This window comes from Cornus florida, unplaced genomic scaffold, assembly GCF_030987335.1.
Source record: "Cornus florida cultivar Cherokee Brave unplaced genomic scaffold, ASM3098733v1 CherokeeBrave_3.0.0_Hap2_Chr01, whole genome shotgun sequence".
NCBI classification, from domain to species: domain Eukaryota; kingdom Viridiplantae; phylum Streptophyta; class Magnoliopsida; order Cornales; family Cornaceae; genus Cornus; species Cornus florida.
In genome coordinates this window covers 71,264,263-71,285,514 of record NW_026775571.1, presented here as the reverse complement: position 1 = coordinate 71,285,514, position 21,252 = coordinate 71,264,263, and the positions used below count along the sequence as shown (strand labels likewise).

Sequence of the window (21,252 nt, the reverse complement as noted above, 5' to 3'; positions counted from 1 at the left end):
ATAACATGGTGGCACACAAATAAATGAGTGGCCTTATTTCAATTTTTTCTTGAAAGTGTCACCATGTGATTGATGGGGACAATACAATAATTTCTCTAGAGCCTGACCTTTTAGGGTTTACACACAGAGTAAGCCCATAATCATCAGCAAACCATGCCCCCACCATTATGATGCCATGCGCGCGCGCGCGCACACAGTACTACAATTTACTTGGCCACACCCCAAGAAATGAAATGCATAGACATCTTACTACAACCTATAATCTTAATTCAGCTTTCTAAATCAAGGATGAAGACATTAGCCTGCAAACAAGACTAGTCCATAGACATGAACATTTTGAACGTGAAGAAGATCGATTCCATCTTTCTTCCAACTATTCTGCTTCGAACCTGGGACTATTAGTTCAGTAGCGGTTGAGAGCACACAACACGCATGCACAAAATATCACTAGAAGCACATTAGACAACTAAAATATAAGATGTAGATAAAAATAATCGGATATCTTACAGTTAATCGAAATCAATTTACTACATGTACAATCAGAAACCTCGTAGATGAAATAGGATGGGAGGGCTATAGCAAGCAAACTGAAAACAATAAAGAATGGAACTATTAACTATAACTATAAATATACTTTCAATAACATAGGAGTGAAGCATCTTCTCAGGTAAGGTATTGCGATGAATGTGCGAACCCCCACAACTGCAAGGATGAGAAAATATTATAAAGGGAAAATAATAATAATAATAATGGAAACAAAGAAAATTTATTATTGCAAGTTGCAAGCAGAATTTTTCCATACAAATGAACCATGATTTTTAGGGATCCCAGATGTGGGAAAGTAAACCAAATTGGAGTGCTTAAATATTTTTGTCACATTTGTTTCGCTAATCTAGTGCCCCAGAAATTTTCATTTTTCGTTCATTTCTTATGCATCTCCCCGAGGCAGTTCTAGCTTTTGAAAGCACGTTTGAATCCTTGATACTTGTTGCCTTCCAAAAAAACTGGCAACCGACAGAAGCAAGAGATGCCAAAATGGTGCCCAAGATTTTCCAACGTTGTTCATCTCACCTTAGGGAAAGGCTAGGGGAAGGTTAAATGCAAAAGTGGAGTTCAATCACAAGTCACTTAATGTCAATGAAAAACATTAAACTTTCAAATATGAAACTAGTAAAACCAGAGGTCTACTTCTAGGATTTCAGCCGAGGTTTGTCGAATTACTTCTTAATCTGAGCAGATAGTGTCTCCATCAGCTTAAAAGATATAAATGCAATAACAAGTGAAGGACAATAGGTCCCATGGAAAGGCATTGAATGAAGAAAGCAGGAGTAGAAATTCCTCTATAAAGTGATATATATAAAACATCAGACTGCAGAAATAAGATGGTCATTAGAGTGGGAAAAGAAATAACCGAGGAAGATTATGCATTAAGCAAATTGTAGTTCACAAGACCAGGCCCAACAGCACTTGAGATAAATCATACTTATGCATTTGCAGTTCACTGGTAATGTAATGTCAAAACACATTGCATGCAATGGCAACCCCTACACCCACCCTCCACCCTCAAACACACAAGCTCAGGTACGGAGAGACACACTGACACACCCCTCAAATTAAAATTATAAATCAAAAGGAGAATATGAAAGAAAAAAAAAATTATCGAACACAACACACACAAAGAGGAGCCCACACTTGAGCAGACATTAGAAAAATACAAAATGGCAATCAAAACAGATAGAGACCACATACACACATATGTATATATATTGATAATAAAGTGCTCACATGGGAGGAATAATAAAAACAATTAAGTGAAGTGGGCTATATATATATATATATATATATATATATATATATATATATATTGATAAGTAAGTCCGATATTCACACACACACATATATATATGTTGGGAATTAGAATCACATTAGATTCGTCTGTGGTCAAGTCAACAAATCGGATGGTGTGCAAGGTTGAGAAAATTTCAAAATCGATATTGTTATATAATGTCCTACCATGACCATGTCCAGGCCCATCAATGGATCGTATTTTGATCTGAATCCGATCCAATAACTCAGATATGTATTGAACATTTAATCCAATAACCCGCTAATGATCCAACTGTTAGATAATCAAACTAGATATGGATTATGCCTGGTGAATCCAATTGGATAATAATCTAACCCAACACAATATAATATATATAACATGTTAAATAAATAAATAAATATATATATATATATATATATATATATATATATATATATAGCCTTACCAAAAAAAAAAGGAAGAGCCAAAGATCTAATTTTCTCTCTTTTTTGTCCATATTTCATTTTTCTGCTCCATCTTCACTCTTTCGTCTGTTTTCTTTTTTCTACTCACTATTTGTTGATATCTTTTGACATTAAAATCTTTTTAACAAAAACTTGCCCCCTTAATGGATACCATCTAATCATAAATCCGACTTGTTAGGTTCATTCATGAATAATCTGCCGGATTATTGGATCGGATCAGGTCAATAAATAATCTTATCAGGTTCAAAATCAGATCAAGCCTAGTCTGACCCAAATCCGATCTGTTTACAGGTCTACGCATCCGCATCTGTGTTTGCAAACCATGTCGACAATTCAAAACCATGGCATGATGTGAAGAAAATGAATGGCATTAGAGCAACAAATAATCCTTTGATCATACAACTTGCAGGAAAAGGTCAGTGACTTGCTGCACTTTCTGAATTCAACCAAATTTAGATGCCTTGTCAACAAAAGATCCCTCCCCCCAGAATGTAAGAGCTTTTTAGATAAAACTTCTTCATGGCAGTCCATTCTACTTCATGTTTTCCTTCCTTTTAACACAAGTACAGATAAAATACGACAATCTTACCAGATTTAAGATGCCTTGGAGCTTTATCACAAAACTACCAATTCAGATCATAGTATAGTATGATTCTTGATCATATACTATACATTTTGACCCAACTTCCATTCATAATTCCCTTTCTAATAATTCTATCAGAAGCCTAAGATCAGCAGGAATGTTAGACTACTCATTACTCGTTTGCATAAGTTTACCATGCAACAGTTCTTCATTATTAGTTTCCCAAATATCAAAACCAACATAAGTTCTGAAAGCCTCATGTTACTGGAATATCTACGAATTAAACAATTTGAAGTACATAATCCCAAGGTTCTTTATCATATGCCAAACATTTTGATCCACTTTCTGTTCACAATTCCATGGGTGAAAAAGAATCCTATGAGATAAGCATCAAATACCAGTACGACTCTTGAAACCAGAAATCCTCTTATGCAGATTTAAACAAGTTACGCTTCTTTCTATTTGTTTCTCCAATATTAAACCTAAAAACCTACAACGATCCACAGAAGCCTACATTTCAAAAATAAAGTATATTCGCTATATGTAGAAATGAAATAAGATAAATGAGGGCTGATATATATATATATATATATTGCAGGCTTAGGGGGTCATTGCTTGGAACAATGGTAAAACCTTGGGCTGACAAGCATATAGACGTGATTATGAGTCAGCTAGCAGCCACTTTGTGCAAGATATGTGGAAGGATTTCTGTGTCTCCAATTTGTGCAAAAATGCAGTCCTAGGGGTTATTACTTGGTAATGGCCTTTCTAATAATTGCAGGCTTCTTTTTCTCATTCTTCCCCAACTTACTGGACACTATTTTGTTAACTGGATATGTGAGTAACATTTAAGGAAAGTTTTGAATTATATAATTTTGTCTTTGTGTAGCTTCCTTCTTCTGGAAAGAGAAAAATTGAAGATTCTTGCTCGTGAAAACTTTCAAACAAAAATGTTTTGTTAAATCAGTTCTGTAAGTACTAGTAATTTTCTTTTTTTAAGAAATAGTCATACAATAAATTTGCAGCACAAATGAAAGCATTCTGAAATAAAATTCATGACTTTTGGCAGCCATCTCATTTGGCCTTCCACTCAATTTTTCTTGGGCTTTTTTGTCATGAATTCCTCCACTTCTCAATTATACTCGTTTGCTAGAAGATCAATGGCCAAAGGTAAATTTCACAACAATAAAAAATGCAGAGGGAAAGATACAATTAAACAAAGAATATTGTGAAACAGAATAACAAGGATTAAGAAAACTGAGCATTACCTCAACATTCTTCAATTCAAACTCTTGACTATGAGCCAAGCATAAGTTCCCAAATGTTTCACAAGGTCCACTGGTTCCAGTTAACCTTTTTATAGAAAACTCAAATATCAGGATGGAAGAAACTACCTGTGTTTATCTTTCTATGAACAGACAATTGGAGAGAACTCCAAAATGAAATAGTGGAGAAAGAAACTTACAGATCCCCATCAAAACATAAAGCAAAGTTTCCACCCCCGCCAAGTGCTAGCAAGTCATTCAAACACAAGTAAAAATATCGATTGGCACCTATTAATATAAAACAGGCACAAAATTAGCCTAAAATCAAACATGGATATGTGTCATGTGCATGTCAACAAGCATAAGTGTGTGCGCGCATCATGCTTAAAAAAAACCACAAGAACTTGTCTTTTAGAGTTAACTGAAACTATCTGCTTGAACTATAGACAAATTTTCTCTACCACATTTGACACAATACATAACACGGGTTGAAAATTTTGTTTGTGAAAATTTGCCAGAAATATAGACATGTTGCATGACAACCACTGTCCAAAGTGTAATTCATTGATAAATGAAAGAGTAGGTTTCAAATACAGAAAGGAAATAAAGACAAATAAAGAAAAGGAAAGAAAAGCAATGAACATTTTAATGTTCTCTATAACAGGGATGGTTTACCACCATTATATTTTCGAAATAAGTGAAGCTAAGATCATTAAGGAATGATAATTTTGGCAATTCTGGCGTAATGGATAACTATTTCTAGCCTTGTCCAAAAACTACCAGAACCTTGCCGTCTGCGAGTCACACCGCCACAAATAAAGCTAAATTTTAAGCGATCAAAACCATATTGCATTTGAATTCCAGAACTGTTCCAAGTTTTTTAACGAAAATGATCCTTATGAATTAGAAATAGAAACTAAGTTAATCTTTTATATTCTGAAAACACACACACACACAAAAAAAAAAAAAAAGAAGAAATATTAGTCTTTTTCCTCCTGAAGGTATATTGTAATAAAGAGTACGGAAATTTACACATATTTTGGAAAACAAGAGGATAACAACTACATAAAGGAAAATAGAAAAGAAAAAAAAAAATTCCCTATGCTCTTATACGTGTTTTTTATAAGGACTCTTGTACATGTTATAAGGTCAAAAGAGAGATAAAAGAAGAAATTCTTTTATGAGTAAAAGATTTCAGCAGTTAAAACTGAGCATAAACCAAGTGCACAAGTCATATAGTGGAACACATACAGAACAAAGAAAATCCTATAAATATGGCACTAAAATCCATATTCTCTACAAAATCCACAAAAGACTGTTGAAAAGGATCAAATTCCTTGCCATCCAAATATATAATAAACTCAAAAAATAATACACATGATTATTCAACTTCTCAACACCTTAAATGAGCACACATTTCTCTCGTGCCAAACACACCACATTCAGTGGAAAAGGGCCACAATCCAAGCTTCTTGTTTCCTTCGGTTAGTTGTTCCCACTCTCCAACTACAAAAAGGTTTTGCCATTGATTTGGTAAATCCAACAATCATGGTTGTTAAAATCCAATCTGGGCACCGGTTCACCGTGTGGCCTGTTGGCTTATGGCTTGAACCCTAAACCACAAGGCCAAGGTTTGAGACTGGTAAAACGTATGCCAAAATTCCAATCTGAGCCTTAAGATCCTACAAACTTACGACCCAAAATTACTGAATAGATCCAGATCCCACAAAAATCCTAGGAAGATAGGATCCCTATGGAATTCCTAGAGGATTGTGAGAATGAAGGTTCTTGATTCTACCGATCCACCTATAAAATCATAAAATATTATTTTGACTTTCTTTTTGGTAAAATCTAGATCCAAATAATATTATAAAATGAAAATCAAGACCAATTCAAATGCCCTAATTTTCATGTCAAATTTATTTTCTTATTTGAAGTAACAGTTCTTGTAGCCTTCCCCAAACTAGTCAACTACCTTACTACAAGATTTAGGCAATTTTGATACTTGTATTGACAAGAACGAGTGTTGCATTGTCTCCTTTCCTTTTTTTTTTTCTTTGATTTTTCTTCCTTTTGAATGTTTATTTTACTATGGCATGTAACAAATAAGCTTGTAAATTTTTTCTTAAAAAACTCTGCATCAAGTCATTTACTTTGATCTTGATCTCTTCCTCCTCGAAACTCAAGAACTCTGCTTCAAACTAATAAGTCATTTATGCATGCAAATGTCTAATATTCAACCTTTTCTTTTTCCCTATAGTCTCTTACAAAATCCTTCATGGACAAGTACCTTGAATATTTAAAACAAAATTTTCTTTTTCATATAGTGAGTTGAAAATCTTCATGCAATGTATAATCATGGATGTCTTAATTCATGATGGTCCATGAATTTTTTTAATCTTCTGTTTTTTTTCAAAGACGGTCCATGAATTTTTTTAATCTTCTGTTTTATACCTAATGCTGTATAGCGTCAACATAGTTCATGTTATGTAAATTAAATTCTTTTATCCTTATATATTTTTCATTTCGTATGAGGATTAATGTACACCAAATTATTTAAAAAAAATAAAAAAGCTTTTGGAAGTCTTAATTCATATTTTTTGATGAGTTTTATGGTTGTTCATAGTATATGCTTTTAAATAATTCTAACAGGATAGATATTATTAGGTATTTTTAAATTTCCCGTTTTGTAGAACTTTACAATTCTCAGTCTTATCCCAAGGACCTTCCAATCAATCCAACATAGTATCTTGATTTCAAAATCCTTGCTCACAATATTCCAAACGAGCCAACACCAAACCCCACAACTCCCTTGCCACTCAATGAATCAAAAGATGATACATAACTCCTCATCTTCCTTACACGTGCAACAACAATTAATGGACTTCTAATCAAATTATTAATAGCAGTAAAAAGCCTATAGCATGACAGAAGTATTGGCATGTCATTTAATAGGGAGGGGTGGATGCGGGGTTCGATTTTATCAATGTCCAAATTAAAAAAATTATTTTTTTAATTTAAGTAAAGCATATAAAACAAAAAAGCTCTAAGGAGAGCAACCCTTAACAAAGAAAAAACAAAGGCGCCATAGACGCCATTACAACGATAAGTTGTCAACAAAGTCTAACAAACTGTCCACCGAGGAACAATTAATCCCAAGGACCCAAAAATAGAGAGAATGTAGAATAAACGATTTAACAGCCCAATCCGGCGACTCTTTTGACTTCAAAACATCTTCTATTGTGCTCAAGCCACAACCCCCACCAAATACAAAGAGGTGTTACCCTCCAAGCTTTCCTAATACGGTTACCGACGGGTCTCCCTCACCAGGCCTCTAGCATACCTTTTGTTGTCCTTGAAACAACCCAATGAACCCCAAAGACCTTCATAACCATGCTCCAAGCATCCGCTGCCACTTGACAGTGCATCAGGAGATGATTAACCGATTCACCTTCCTTTTTACACATGCAACACCAGTTAACAGTAATCTGCCGTCATCTCTTAAGATTGTCAAGAGTCAGTATGCTTCCAAGAACCACTGCCATGTGAAAAAGGCCACCTTCAATGGTGCTGAAGTCCTCCAAACCGCCTTCCAAGGGAAACCGTTACTTATATCATTCGTAAGGCTTTGGTAAAACAACCTCACCTCAAACATCCCTATAGAACCTCCCATCCACACCATCTCATCCCTTCCTACCCCCACCACCTCTTGGCTGTATATTAAACCCAATAACTCTGTAACTTCCCCCAGCTCCCAATCATTGAATCTTCTACAAAATCTCAAGTCCCAGCAAACTCTCTCATTCATAAAATGGAAATAATCAGCAATCATTGCATTCTTATTCTCAACAATCCTAAAAAGATACAGAAATCTACAAGCCAGCACCACATCCCCACACCATAAATCCTTCCAAAACCTCACATTCCACCCATCCCTAACTCTAAACCTTATCCGCTTTGAAAACTCATTCCAACCCCTCCTAATGCTTTTCCACACTCCCATACCTTCTAATACGGACCCACTTCTAGACTTCCAACCTCCCTCCTCTTCTCCAAACCGACAAGCAATGATCCGTCTCCAAAGAGCGGCCCTCTCACACCCAAATCTCCATATCCATTTCCCTAACAAGGCTCTATTAAACATCTCCAAACTGCGAATACCCAGACCACCTTTTTTGATGGGCGTGCATACAGTCTCCAACTTCACTAAATGAAATTTGAACTCCTCCCCAATACACGCCCACAGAAACTTCCCTTGAATCATATTAAGTCTTCTAACCACTGTTTTAGGAACAACCCTCCATTCCAATTTTGCTACTCCAATTCTGTATATATTGAAGTTTGTATTATCATATACAAAGGAAGAGATATATATAGGCTACAGATTAACAATGACTAATCACGGCAACAATCACTATACAACAGTTGTAATAACGGTTGATAGCATTAAACAACAGCTGTAATGTTTATTATGTCAACATCCCCCCTCAAACTCAAAGTGGTAGAGCATAAACCAACTTGAGTTTGGAAACTAATTCCCGAAATCTGCCTGGCAGATGTGCTTTGGTAAAGATGTCAGCGGTCTAATCAGCTGAAGTTACAAAGTGAAGATGTACAATGCCCCGAGTAACATGGTGACGCACAATATGATAATCAATTTCAATATGTTTGGTGTGTTCATGGAAGACATCATTATAAGCAATGTAGATAGCACTCCAATTATCACAACAAAGAACAATGCCAGTGGAATGAGAAACACCCATATCTGTTAAGAGCCATCGAAGCCAGATAAGTTCTTGTGTGGAATCAGCAAGGGCACGATATTCGGCCTCTGTACTAGACCTAGAGACGATGGATTGTTTTTTGCTGCGCCAAGAGATGAGAGAGTTCCCAAGAAAGAAGCAATAGCCAGTAGTAGAATGCCGGTCAGTCGGATCACCTGCCCAATCAGCATCAGAATAGGCACATAGTTCAAGTGAAAAATGAGAAGAAAAGTAAAGTCCACGAAACATAGTCCCTTTAATGTATTGAAGGGTACGTAGTACAGCATGATGAGTAGATCGTGGTGCAGATAAGAATTGGCTGACAAGATGCACAACATAGGCAATGTCAGGTTGAGTGACATTAAGGTATACCAAACTGCCAACCAACTGTCGATACAATGTAGCATCGCTGAGGAGTGTACCATCTAGAGGAGTGAGCTTGACATTGGTCTCAAGGGGGTGGGAGCTGTTTTGCAATCCATGAGTTCAGCACGAGCAAGAATGTCAGAGGAATACTTGGGCTTGGGAGAGATAATAGCCATCAAAATCAAAGAGAATCTCCAAGCCTAGAAAATAACTGAGGCACCCAAGATCCTTCATATCAAAGTGATGACTAAGAAAATTTTTTAGTGCAAAGATGCCTGCAAGATCATTTTCAGTGATTATCATGTCATCAATATAAAGTAAAAGAAGAGTAAGACCAGAGCCAGTCTTGTAGATGAAAAGACTGGAATCATATGAGCTGGAAGTAAATCCAAAATCCCCAATTGTAGTACTGAATTTTGCAAACCACACCCTTGGAGCTTGTTAAGACCATATAGTGCTCGACGGAGTTTACAGACTTGGCGTGGAGAATGGTCATATCCTGAAGGGGGTTTCATATATACTTCTTCAGTGAGATCGCCATTGAGAAAGGCATTTTTCACATTCATTTAAAACAATGTCCATTTGCGTGCTGTTGCAACAACTAGTAGGCTACGGACAGAAGTAAGTCGGCAACAGGGTCAAATGTTTCCTCATAGTCAATGCCATATTCTTCGGTAAAGCCTTTTGCAACAAGACGAGCTTTGTATCGTTCCACAGAACCATCAAAATGAGTTTTGATTTTGTAAACCCATTTATAGCCAACAACAGTTTTGTCAGAGGGAAGAATAACCATGTCCCAGGTATGAGCTTGGGTGAGAGCCTTTAATTTTTCTGCCATAGCTTGCTGCCAAAGGAGGTTAGAACTAGCCTCACGGTAGTATTAAGGCTCATGATGAGACATAATAGTAGAGAAACACTGAAAATCACGCAAATGACTAGGAGGTTTTCTTACCCGATCAGATTGGCGAAGGGGTTTAGCAGTAGTGATGATATCTAAAGAAGAAGATTCAATAGCAGGACCGATGAAGCAGCTTCGTCAGGTTAGGCCATTTGTGGAAGCTAAGATGGAGACGTTGTTTCTAGAGTAGATGAGATAGTGTTTGGAAGCTCAGATAAGGATATTGTATCTATGTCGTCTAGGAAGAGTTCAACTAAAGAATCAGTAAAGAATAAGGGAGTAGAAGATGGAGATAGATGGAATTTAGAGAGAGAAGAGAACATTTTGTGTTCCCAAAAGATGACATGACGAGAGATACGAAGATGTCTGGAAATGGGATCCCAACATCTGTATCCTTTGTGTTTAATGCCATAACCTATAAAACAACATAGACAAGCCCGAGGCTCTAATTTGGTACGTTCATGAGGCTGAAGAAGGACAAAACAAGCACATCCAAAAACTTTGAGAAGATTATAAGCAAGAAAGATCCCGTATAAGCGTTCATAAGGAGATTGATTGCCAATAACAGGCACAGTAACAAGGTTAATGGTGTATACAACAGTGAGAGTTGCTTCCCCCCAAAAACGCTCAAGACATGAACTGGATATTAGGAGATAACGAACAGTGTCTAAGATATGCCTATGTTTACGTTCAGCCCGCCCATTTTGTTGGGATGTGCCAGGACAAGAGGAATGAGAGATCGTGCCATGTTGACTAAGGAATTTTAGAAAATTTGTTTCATTGTACTCCATAGCATTATCAGCACGGAAGATCTTAATGGATCGAGAGAACTGGGTTTTCACCATGTTGGCAAAATCATAGTAAAGTTGAGGTAATTCAGAGCGATTTTTCATGAGATATAGCCAAGTAAATCGGGAGTAATCATCAATGAAGATAACAAAGTATTTGGATCCTCCCATTGTAGTATGGGGGGAAGGTCCCCATATATCTGAGTGTATTAGGTTAAAAGGAGCAAAAGTAATAGATGTACTTTTATGGAAAGATAAAGCTGGTTGTTTGGCAAGTTGACAAGATAAATAAGTTACATCATCAATTTGAACTAAGCCTAACTGACCTGTTGATACTAAGGAGCATAAACGACCAACAGACACGTGACCTAATCGGGAATGCCAGAGGCTGAGTGAAGGAGTTTAGGTGGTTGAAGAAACGGCAGAATCTGTAGATAGCCGATGAGAAGGAATGCGGAGATGGATGAGCTCAAAAAGACGTCCCATTTACGGCCTATCCCATAGGTCTGCCCCGTCTCTGGATCTTGCACATGACAACCAGAGGAAGAAAAGGTGACATTAAGTCCAAGTTCACATAGTTGACCAACAAAGATAAGATTAATTGTAAGTTTTGGTATGTGAAAGGCATGAGAGAGAGATATATATTTGACCGATATGATTTGACATGTAAGTGAGATCCATCAGCTGTATGAATAGTAGGTGTATAGTTGGCAGGATGATTGGAAGAAAACATTGTAGAGTCAGAAGTCATGTGATTGCAGCATCCAGAATAAAAAAACCAAGAATTACCTGAGATGGCTGACATAGCAGTGGAAGGGGAAGTACCATTATTGGAGATAAGTTGCTTAAGGAGGGTTTCGATATCGTTGGTGGACATCGGTGTGACAGTAGAAGCCGAAGGACAGGACCCTGAGCGGTGACAGCAGTGATGGAAGAAGATTGATGATTGTGGCTAGTTGAAGAACCATTGGAAGAACTGGTGCAAGATTGCCAATTCTTAGGACAGTCACGTTGGTAGTAACTTGAGCCTTTCTTGTGACAAAACTTGCAAATTTTGGTGTGATAGGTTAATAGAGCATGATCTGTGTTGTGACAGTAGGTACGACCCTGTGAAATAAATTTCTTTTTGGGATAATGAGTAGCAAGAATTGCATCTATAGCCTGAGTTTGAGATGTACTCAGGCGGGTTTCTTATGAAAGAAGCTTAGTGATAGCATCCTCTAAGGTAGGCAAAAGACGCCTATGAAGGAGAGAGGCGCGAACAGGTTCAAAGGTATTATGAAAAGCCATGAGAAACATAATGAGACGTTGTTGATCTCGATAGGTAGTAAACCTTGTAGTATCAGAAGCACATGACCAAGTAGGTTCAGAGAGAGATAATTGATCCCAAAGAGCATGCATTTCAGAGACAAAGGTACTGATAGATTGACCAGGCTGTTGAATTTTGCTGTGAAGATTGGGCAAAAGTTGATACTGATGGGCGAGATCAATAGTGGTGTAGCAATGCTTCAGAAAATCCCAGATAGATTTTGCAGACTCAAAACGACCAAATTCGATACTAATGGATGAGATAGAGGTGTTGCGAAACCAACTGATAATCTGATGATATTTGCAGTCCCAATCTTCAAGGCGATCATCATATTTTTCTTTTGTTTCGGTTTTGTCTTGCACCAACTCGAGGATGTCGCCAGTGACAATTCGCCATAATTTCTTACCTTTGAGAAAATTGGTCATAGCTTGGATCCAAAGAATGTAATCTGAAAATGAATTTTATTCTCCCATCACGTTGGAGAAGGTTGCTAAAGGAGAAGTCAAACTTAGAGTTCCTGATGATGCTTTTAGTAAGCATTTAGAGTTTGACAGAAATACTGGTTGTATGTTTGTGGTTGCACAAGACATGTATGGGTTGAAGATTGAGAGCCCGAGGGTTAAGTTTGAGGATGAGTCAAACTTAACTAAAATTCTTTATTGATTTATTTTGTTGGAGATGATAATCGCGTTGTTGCTCACATTGCGGTGAAGGAAGACTCGTTATAGTATTGTCTTACCAATTATGCTAAGGGGGAAAATTTTGCCAAAGGTGGAGAATTTTGCCAAGGTGGAGATTATTGGAAATGTGGCTCAATTCTAGAAGCATTGATTTGTTTGGCAGTACATCTTTGTTGACCATTTGAAGCCATATTGGATCACATGTGTTGGTATTCAATTTGAACACTCCAGCCAACTTTTTTTGATCTAGAAGCCCATGAGGAGAATGTGTGTTTGAGCAAGCTTGTGTCATTGCATATGTCTTCAAGAGGCGGAATTGCGCTATAAATAACCCTTGTATCTCATAAGTTCAAATCATTCGAAAATGATCTAAGAGCATCCAAGTGAGGATCAATTCGGATCAAGAGAGTATATTGGTGTTGTGTGTGAAAGAAAATCCTTTTGTGTGTGCAACCTTCAAGTGAAACTTGAAACTTGTCTTTGGGTGGATTTTCCTCTTTGTGTAAACCATATACTATTTGGGGTATTTCTAAAGAGTGTTATGTGACTCTTGTTTGTGTGTGAGTGAGTGGTGGGAGAAGAGAGATTATGAGGGGAATTGTTGTGCGGAAGCGTTCCCGAACAGATATACCCACAAAGATGGGATATCCAAGTAACAACCATAATTAAAATGATAGAGAAAATAGCACACCACAAGACAGGATTTATACGTGGTTCACCCTCCCAATAAGGCTACGTCCACAGCCGATGACGATCCATATCACTTTAAAGAAGAAGATACAAATTGAAGAACTTTTTGGTTCTTCCCCACAATAATCTCTCTTCTCACACCTCTCACTCACACACAAAGAAGACTCACACAATACTCTTTAAAAATACACCAAATAATATATGGTTTACACAAAGAGGAAAACCCACCCAAAGACAAGCTTCAAGTTTCACTTGAAGATTGCACACACAAAAGGATTTTCTCACACACACAAAACCAATATACTCTCTTGATCCGAATTGATCCTCACTTGGATGCTCTTGGATCATTTTTGGATGATTTGAACTCCTGAGATACAAGGGCTATTTATAGCCCAATTTTGCATCTTGAAGACATATGCAATGACATAAGCTTGCTCAAACACACATTCTCCTCATGGACACATTCTCCTCATCAGTTGCTAGATAAAATAAAAAAAAAAGTGGGCTGGAGTGTTCAAATTGAATACCAACACATGTGATCCAATATGGCATCAAGTTTCACTTGAAGATTGCACACACAAAAGGATTTTCTCACACACACAAAACCAATATACTCTCTTGATCCGAATTGATCCTCACTTGGACGCTCTTGGATAATTCTTGGATGATTTGAACTCTTGAGATACAAGGGCTATTTATAGCCCAATTATGCCTCTTGAAGACATATGCAATGACATAAGTTTGCTCAAACACACATTCTCCTCATGGGCTGCTAGATCAAAAAAAGTGGGCCGGAGTGTTCAAATTGAGTACCAACACATGTGATCCAATATGGCTTTAAGTGATCAACAATGATGTGCTACCAAACAAATCAATGCTTCTAGAATTGAGCCACATTTCCAATAGTCTCCACCTTGGCGAAATTCTCCACTTTTGGCAAAATTTCTCCACCTTAGCATAAATGGTAAGACAATATCATAACGAGTCTTCCTTCACCGCAATATGAGCAACAACGCGATCATCATCTCCAACACAATAAATCAATAAAGAATTTTAGTTAAGTTTGACTCATCCTCAAACTTAACCCTCGGGCTCTCAATTTTAACCCATGCATGTCTTGTGTAACCACAAGCATACCCCCAGTATTTCTATCAAACTCTAAACGCTTACTAAAAGCACCATCAAAAACTCTAAGTTTGACTTCTCCTTTAGCAACCTTCTCCAACCGCCCACGAACCACCAGTTGGTAGTGAAAAGTCATCTTCTCACCCTTGTGGAGAATAGGACGTCCTTGACTTTTCCTCGCATCTCTATTGTGACCAACTACTTGCCTCCCACAAATCTTAATGACATTCGAATGGACTATCTCATTGCCACCAAGATTATTGCAAGTCAATATCACACCTGTCCTCATAGGTCTGCCTGCCTGTAAGGATTGCTGCAATTTCGGTTGCCATCTGAAAATGGATTTCATTCTCCCACCACGTTGTGTAGTCCCCTCACAACCCTTTGAGAACTAGGATCATAACTCCTCTTTCTAACTCTTCCTTTGCCAAAAGTGTGTAGTCTCTGTTTCAGATAAAGTTTGTTGGTGAGTCGTATCTGGTCGTCATTATAAAATACTTCCAAAAAAATTTCTCGGTGAAAAGTACCGTATTTGTGAACAGTACTCGAATAGTATCTGTGAACAGTACCGTACGTATGAACAGTATTTAAAATGATAGAGAAATAACACACCACAAGACAAGATTTATACGTGGTTCACCCTCCCAATAGGGCTACGTCCACAGCCGATGACGATCTGTATCACTATAAAGGAGAAGATTACAAATTGAAGAGCTTTTTGGTTCTTCCCCACAATAATCTCTCTTTTCACACATCTCACTCATAAACAAAGAAGACTCACACAACACTCTTTAGAAATACCCCAAATATTATATGGTTTACACAAAGAGAAAAATCCACCAAAAGACAAGCTTCAAGTTTCATTTGAAGATTGCACACACAAAAGGATTTCTCAGACACATAACCAATATACTCTCTTGATCCGAATTCATCCTTACTTGGATGCTCTTGGATGATTTTCGGATGACTTGAACTCATGAGATACAAGGGCTATTTATAGCCTAATTTTGCCTCTTGAAGACATATACAATGACATAAGCTTGCTCAAACATTCTCCTCATGGACTGCTAGATCAAAAAAATGGGCTGGAGTGTTCAAATTGAATACCAACACGTGATCTAATATGGCTTCAAGTGGTCAACAATGATGTGCTACCAAACAAATCAATGCTTCTAGAATTGAGCCACATTTCCAATAATCTCTACCTTGGCGAAATTCTCCACCTTTGGCAAAATTTCTCCACCTTAGCATAAAAGGTAAAATAATACCATAATGAGTCTTCCTTCACCGCAATGTGAGCAACAACTCGATCAACATCTCCAACAAATAAATCAAATTTTAGTTAAGTTTGACTTAAACTTAAACCCTCTGGCTCTCAATCTTCAACCCATGCATGTCTTGTGCAGACACAAGCATATCCCAGTATTTTTGTCAAACTCTAAACACTTACTAAAAAGAACCATCAAAAACTCTAAGTTTGACTTCTCCTTTAGCAACCTTCTCCAACCGCTCACGAACCACCGGTTGGTAATGAAAAGTCACCTTCTCACCCTTGTGGAGAATAAGACGTCCTTGACTTTTTCTCGCATCTCTATTGTGACCAACTACTTGCCTCTCACAAATCTTAATGACATTCGAATGGACTATCTTATTGCCAACAAGATTATTGCAAGTCAATATCACACTTGTCTTCATAGGTCTGCCTCCCTGTAAGGACTGTTGCAATTTCGGTTGCCATCTGAAAACGGATTTCATTCTCCTCCCATCACGTTGTGTAGTCCCCAAACAATCCATTCTATATAGCATAGAACCTCCACCATTGCCACAAACTCCCAGTCATTGACTGCCTCAAGTTTGAAATCCAAAAGCCTCCATCTCCCACCGTACATAATATAATCCAACAAAAGAAGCAGCCTTACCAAAGCAATTCCATACAAATCTGGAAAAGATTCTTTCAAACTTGCATCCCCGCACCATTTTCATGCCAAAAGTTAACTTTGCCCCATCTCCCATTTATGAACTCATACCAACCACTTCTAATACATTTCCATAGTTCAACCCCATACACCTATTCACCTATTTTTACTCTAACCTCCAGGTATCTCCCTAGAGGCCCCTATACTTTGTTACCAGAACTCTTCTTAACAGAGGTCATTAAAGCAAAAGCTTGTTGTCCTAGCAAATTATTATTCTTTCTTTACCATACAAATACCTAGGAGTTCAACTTTAGTATTTCTCTGATGCTTAAAAGATTCAGCTTTTGCTGCAAATAGGCCCTAAAGTCTGAAGCAGAACCAGAAAAAATTTCATGTAAAAGTAGTAGAGGATGTTGCATCCACACATTCGGTATATAATTACCCATGTATAGTAAAGGGACATTACCCAGTTCTGATCCCACAATAATATACCCATGCACAGTATTTGAAACAAAGAACAAAATATACCCATGCACAATATTTGGAACAAAGAACATAGTTTATTTGGCAGTTACTGTGGAGCTTCAGTGTCAGATATGTAGATGAAATGCTTACCAGTAGATCTAAATAGTCTGGGTTCACCATATATGGTAGTGAAGACAAATGTTTGGTTTGTCCCCTGCAACAAACATTAGGCAAGAAAGTCCAATGTCAGCATACTAAGCAAAGATAGGTCGAAAAAGAAAAGCAAACAGAAAAGGGATGTGTGTTTGTTTTATTTTATAACCACTTCAGAAAGATAATTGCATACTTACTTGATACTTTCTCTTTGCAGTAGGTTTCAAAGGGCACTCTAGAAGCCCACCAAACACAGCACCTTGCATATCTCCAGCAATCTGGGTGAACAATATGATTCACATTATTCCCCACTTAAAATTTTTATGAAATAATCCAAAAGTCCAGAACGTCTTAATTTTCTTTTGAAAAACTCAAAAAGTTACCAAAATATAGGAGCATTAATAGAATATGGATGTGAAAATACCAGCAAACAGACACCGGAGAGATCAGCACTTTTACGAATAAGTGTACGAAGTGATATACCATGTTTGACCGTACTGCCCTTCATTTGAAAGAATTAAACATATATCAAGATCCCGTCGCAATGACACAAGACCACTTCCAATATAAGCTATGAATACCATTCAAATCTTACCTATACAACAAGACCCATTGACACCCTTTCACTATATTAGGAAGGGACGACTGCAAAAACTCATACATGTCATAATTAATGAAGGAAGATTCTTCTGTGAGATACGGCATTGACTTTTCCATACAATGTGGGTCGGTTGCATCTTCAAACATGTCAGAACCATTTGTACTTGTCCCGGAGCCAGGATCTCCATATTCATCGTGGGGACTAAATGTTCCCTTGTTCTTACTTTCCGTGCTCCTTCCAGACCCATGCTCTTCATCTTCTTCGTTGGGACATTCCGCATAGCTATTCAGGGGTTTATCTTGCCATGATAAATTTCTACTATTCCATCTAACAGGAAGTGATTGAATTGGTTTAATATCATGCTGATGCTTGTTTGATCCGAATCCATACAATCCAGCTGAGGGGAGAATAAAGGAAAGTATTGATGACAAAGATTTTCCATCCTTAGAGTATTGCCTGACCTACACATTTAAAATATAATGTTACAAATTTAAATCTGTAAGATTCAACTGCAACCAAAATGATAATGAAAGGAATGAAAACAGGTGTCACAATTCAGCATCCGATTGTCAAACTAATAAAGGTTTGTTGACTTCCAACACATCTCCTAAGCAAGCAAAAACTAACTTAACACAATAACTAACTAAGAAAGTAAAGGGGAGAGGGGGTGGGGAATCAAATTAGAGTTTAGTTATCCCTCCACCAAAGACAAATGTACAAGATGTCCATAAAATTGAAGCATTGATACAAAAGGCGAATAGCAAACTTTTACCTGGGGTTTACTACCTAAATAACTGAGATGATATTCAAAACATTAGCTAAAATCAACCTCACCGAAAAAGAAAAAAAAAATCAGCATTAGCTAAATCCATAGATGAATATTGAAATCTTTTAGATTCATGAGTAGCAAAAGTTTGCCTCACCGACAATTAAATTAATAGGCAAACCAGTAGCACAAGCTATATCATCAGGGTGGGAGAAGAGATCACAACATGGAAGACAACATAATTCTATTTTGAGTGCAAACGAATCCTATATAGCACAGAGAAGGTTAAAAAAAAAAAAAACCCAAACAAAAACAAACCGAAACTTTTTTCTTTTATTTATTTTTTTTTCCCATGCTGAAACAACGTAATCAAACGAGTGAAATTTTCAAACCCAAATATCAGTTAAAGTTCACTACTTCACAATTAATTTCTTTTCAGCATTTCGCATCCGTACAACTGCATTATCTAATCAAAACCAGATCTAAAATTTTCCAGAGGGAGATCAAAAGCAAAAACCACATTAATCTGATGGGGAAATTAATTAAGCCACCAGAATAAATCACAAATATATGCATATGTGTGCGCGTGCGCGTGTGCGTGTGCGTGTGTGAAAGTTTATATATAGATGTATATGATCAGATTACGGAGTGGAAGAAGAAGTAGAAGTAAGGGAATACCTGAGGTTGATCTAGTGCTGGAGATGTGGAAGAAGGCGAATCGGAGAGGAGATGAGAGAACTTCTCTGTAACTTTGTCTTTCCACGACAGCATTGTCGTCGCTAATGGCGGCCAAAAAGGGATCAGAATCGGGAAAAAGCAGGAACCCTAATTCTGAAATGTCTTAGATCTCACGTTGTAGAAAAAGAAAGAGAGAGAGTTTTTCGAGAGAGAAGAAGAGAGTTTTAGAGAGAGAAAAGTGATGGCTTGCCCAAGTTTGACGAGGAGAAGGGAAGGAGCGTTAGTGAAGGAGAGTCACGGCACAGCAACTAACCGGAAAGTTAGGTATCTTTCGGACAAAAGTACAGTATTTTCAAGGTTTGTTAAAAATAATAATAATAATAATAATAATAAATAATAATAATTTAGGCTATTTTACAAGGTTAAAAACTTAACTCAAACACTCTTTGGAATCCTAATCCATTTTTCAATTCAATGATACACATAAAATGATAGTTCTCATGATAAAATTAGTGAGCCATTAAAAAATTTTATTTTTATCATTGAAGAAAAAAAAAAAAAAAAAAAAACCTTATTCATGAACAATTTAATTATTTTTACTTTTCAATTCTTAAAATTTATTCACGTATCAGTAGTGCTCTAATAATAATTTCAGATGAATATGGTCAACATCTCGAGCCCCTAAACTCCATTTCTTACACTCAATAATTATGTCGGTGACTTCTAACTTTCAATTTGGTCCTTTTCAACTCGGTCTAGATATGGTCCACCACTTCTGCCACAATTCACGGCAGAAATTACCTTGTATAGTGCCTTGCTTCAAGTATATATATATATATTGAAATTTTTGTGCCAAATAGCGAAATTAGAATGGAGTCACATGGTTGTGAAATACAATATGTTGCTAATGATAAAAATGGGCTGAAGCCCAATAAGCTTAAGGCTTAAGCTTAAGCATAAGCTGTTTGTTAAAGTCATGTAGATGGGCTAAAGTCCTTTAAACGGCCCATTGTGATAATTCATGATCTCACATGGTTGTAAAATTATATGTTGGTGATGACAAAAATGGGCTCGAGCCCAATAAGATTAAACAGTTTTCGTATATGGACTGGACTGCTTAAAATCATATCCATGGGTTAAAAGTCTATTAAACTTGGACATTTGGCCCATTGACATAATTCACTATATATTCACAATTTGATGTGGCTCCATCACAAGTTGTGACCCAATTGGGCCAATTATCTGATCGTTTTTTTGGTTAAAAGGTATAAGCTTCAATTATCTGATCTTTGCTTCTTCATTTTTTTCTTCTTTTTCTTCTGTGTGGAGGGAAACACAAATACAGACTTACCTGCACGGAAAGTTAGGCACTTTATCAATTAGGTCACGGATTGTTTTTCAATTCGTGAAAATTGTTTTCCCTGATTCAACAACCTTTAACTGACTTCGTAATTGTGAAAAAAAAAGAAAATAAAAGAAAAAAACATATAAATTGAGGTATATGGTTTTGCTTGTTTTCTTTTTAATCAATTCTTTGTAAAATTAAAATCCAAAACATATAAATTTAAAAAATTTATTTGTCGATTGCAACTCGTGCACACACTCACACACCACACATAATAATTAATAATGACAGCTATGATAAATAATAATGACTAATATCATAAATTCTTCACCACATACATAAATTGAGGTATATGGTTTTGCTTGTTTTCTTTTTAATCAATTCTTTGTAAAAGTAAAATCCAAAACATATAAATTTAAAAATTTTATTTGTCGATTGCAACTCGTGCACACACACTCACACACCACACATAATAATTAATAATGACAGCTATAATAAATAATAATGACTAATATCATAAATTCTTCACCACATACTGTATGCCCATTTTAAAGTATGAAGGTTAAAAT

General features: G+C 36.7%; 1 protein-coding gene across 1 annotated transcript; it reads right to left on the bottom strand.

The window, feature by feature from the left end:
- Positions 1–458: 458 nt before the first annotated feature.
- Positions 459–19,661, bottom strand: LOC132300088 (uncharacterized). Its single transcript, XM_059797031.1, has 8 exons — positions 19,339–19,661; positions 17,889–18,355; positions 17,718–17,790; positions 17,491–17,571; positions 17,291–17,354; positions 4,341–4,428; positions 4,144–4,228; positions 459–702 (listed from the first exon to the last, which is right to left on the bottom strand). Exons 1-8 carry the CDS (start codon positions 19,429–19,431, stop codon positions 664–666), a joined length of 990 nt encoding a protein of 329 aa, XP_059653014.1. The 5' UTR covers positions 19,432–19,661; the 3' UTR covers positions 459–663.
- Positions 19,662–21,252: the final 1,591 nt, after the last annotated feature.

Excerpts from the sequence above, each read along its gene's own strand:
- LOC132300088 (XM_059797031.1), bottom strand. The coding sequence starts at position 19,431 with ATGCTGTCGTGGAAAGACAAAGTTACAGAGAAGTTCTCTCATCTCCTC. Across the intron at positions 17,791-17,888 it reads CAATGGGTCTTGTTGTATAG|TACGGTCAAACATGGTATAT; the intron begins GTAAGATTTGAA and ends AATGAAGGGCAG. Across the intron at positions 17,355-17,490 it reads CTGCAAAGAGAAAGTATCAA|GGGACAAACCAAACATTTGT; the intron begins GTAAGTATGCAA and ends TGTTTGTTGCAG.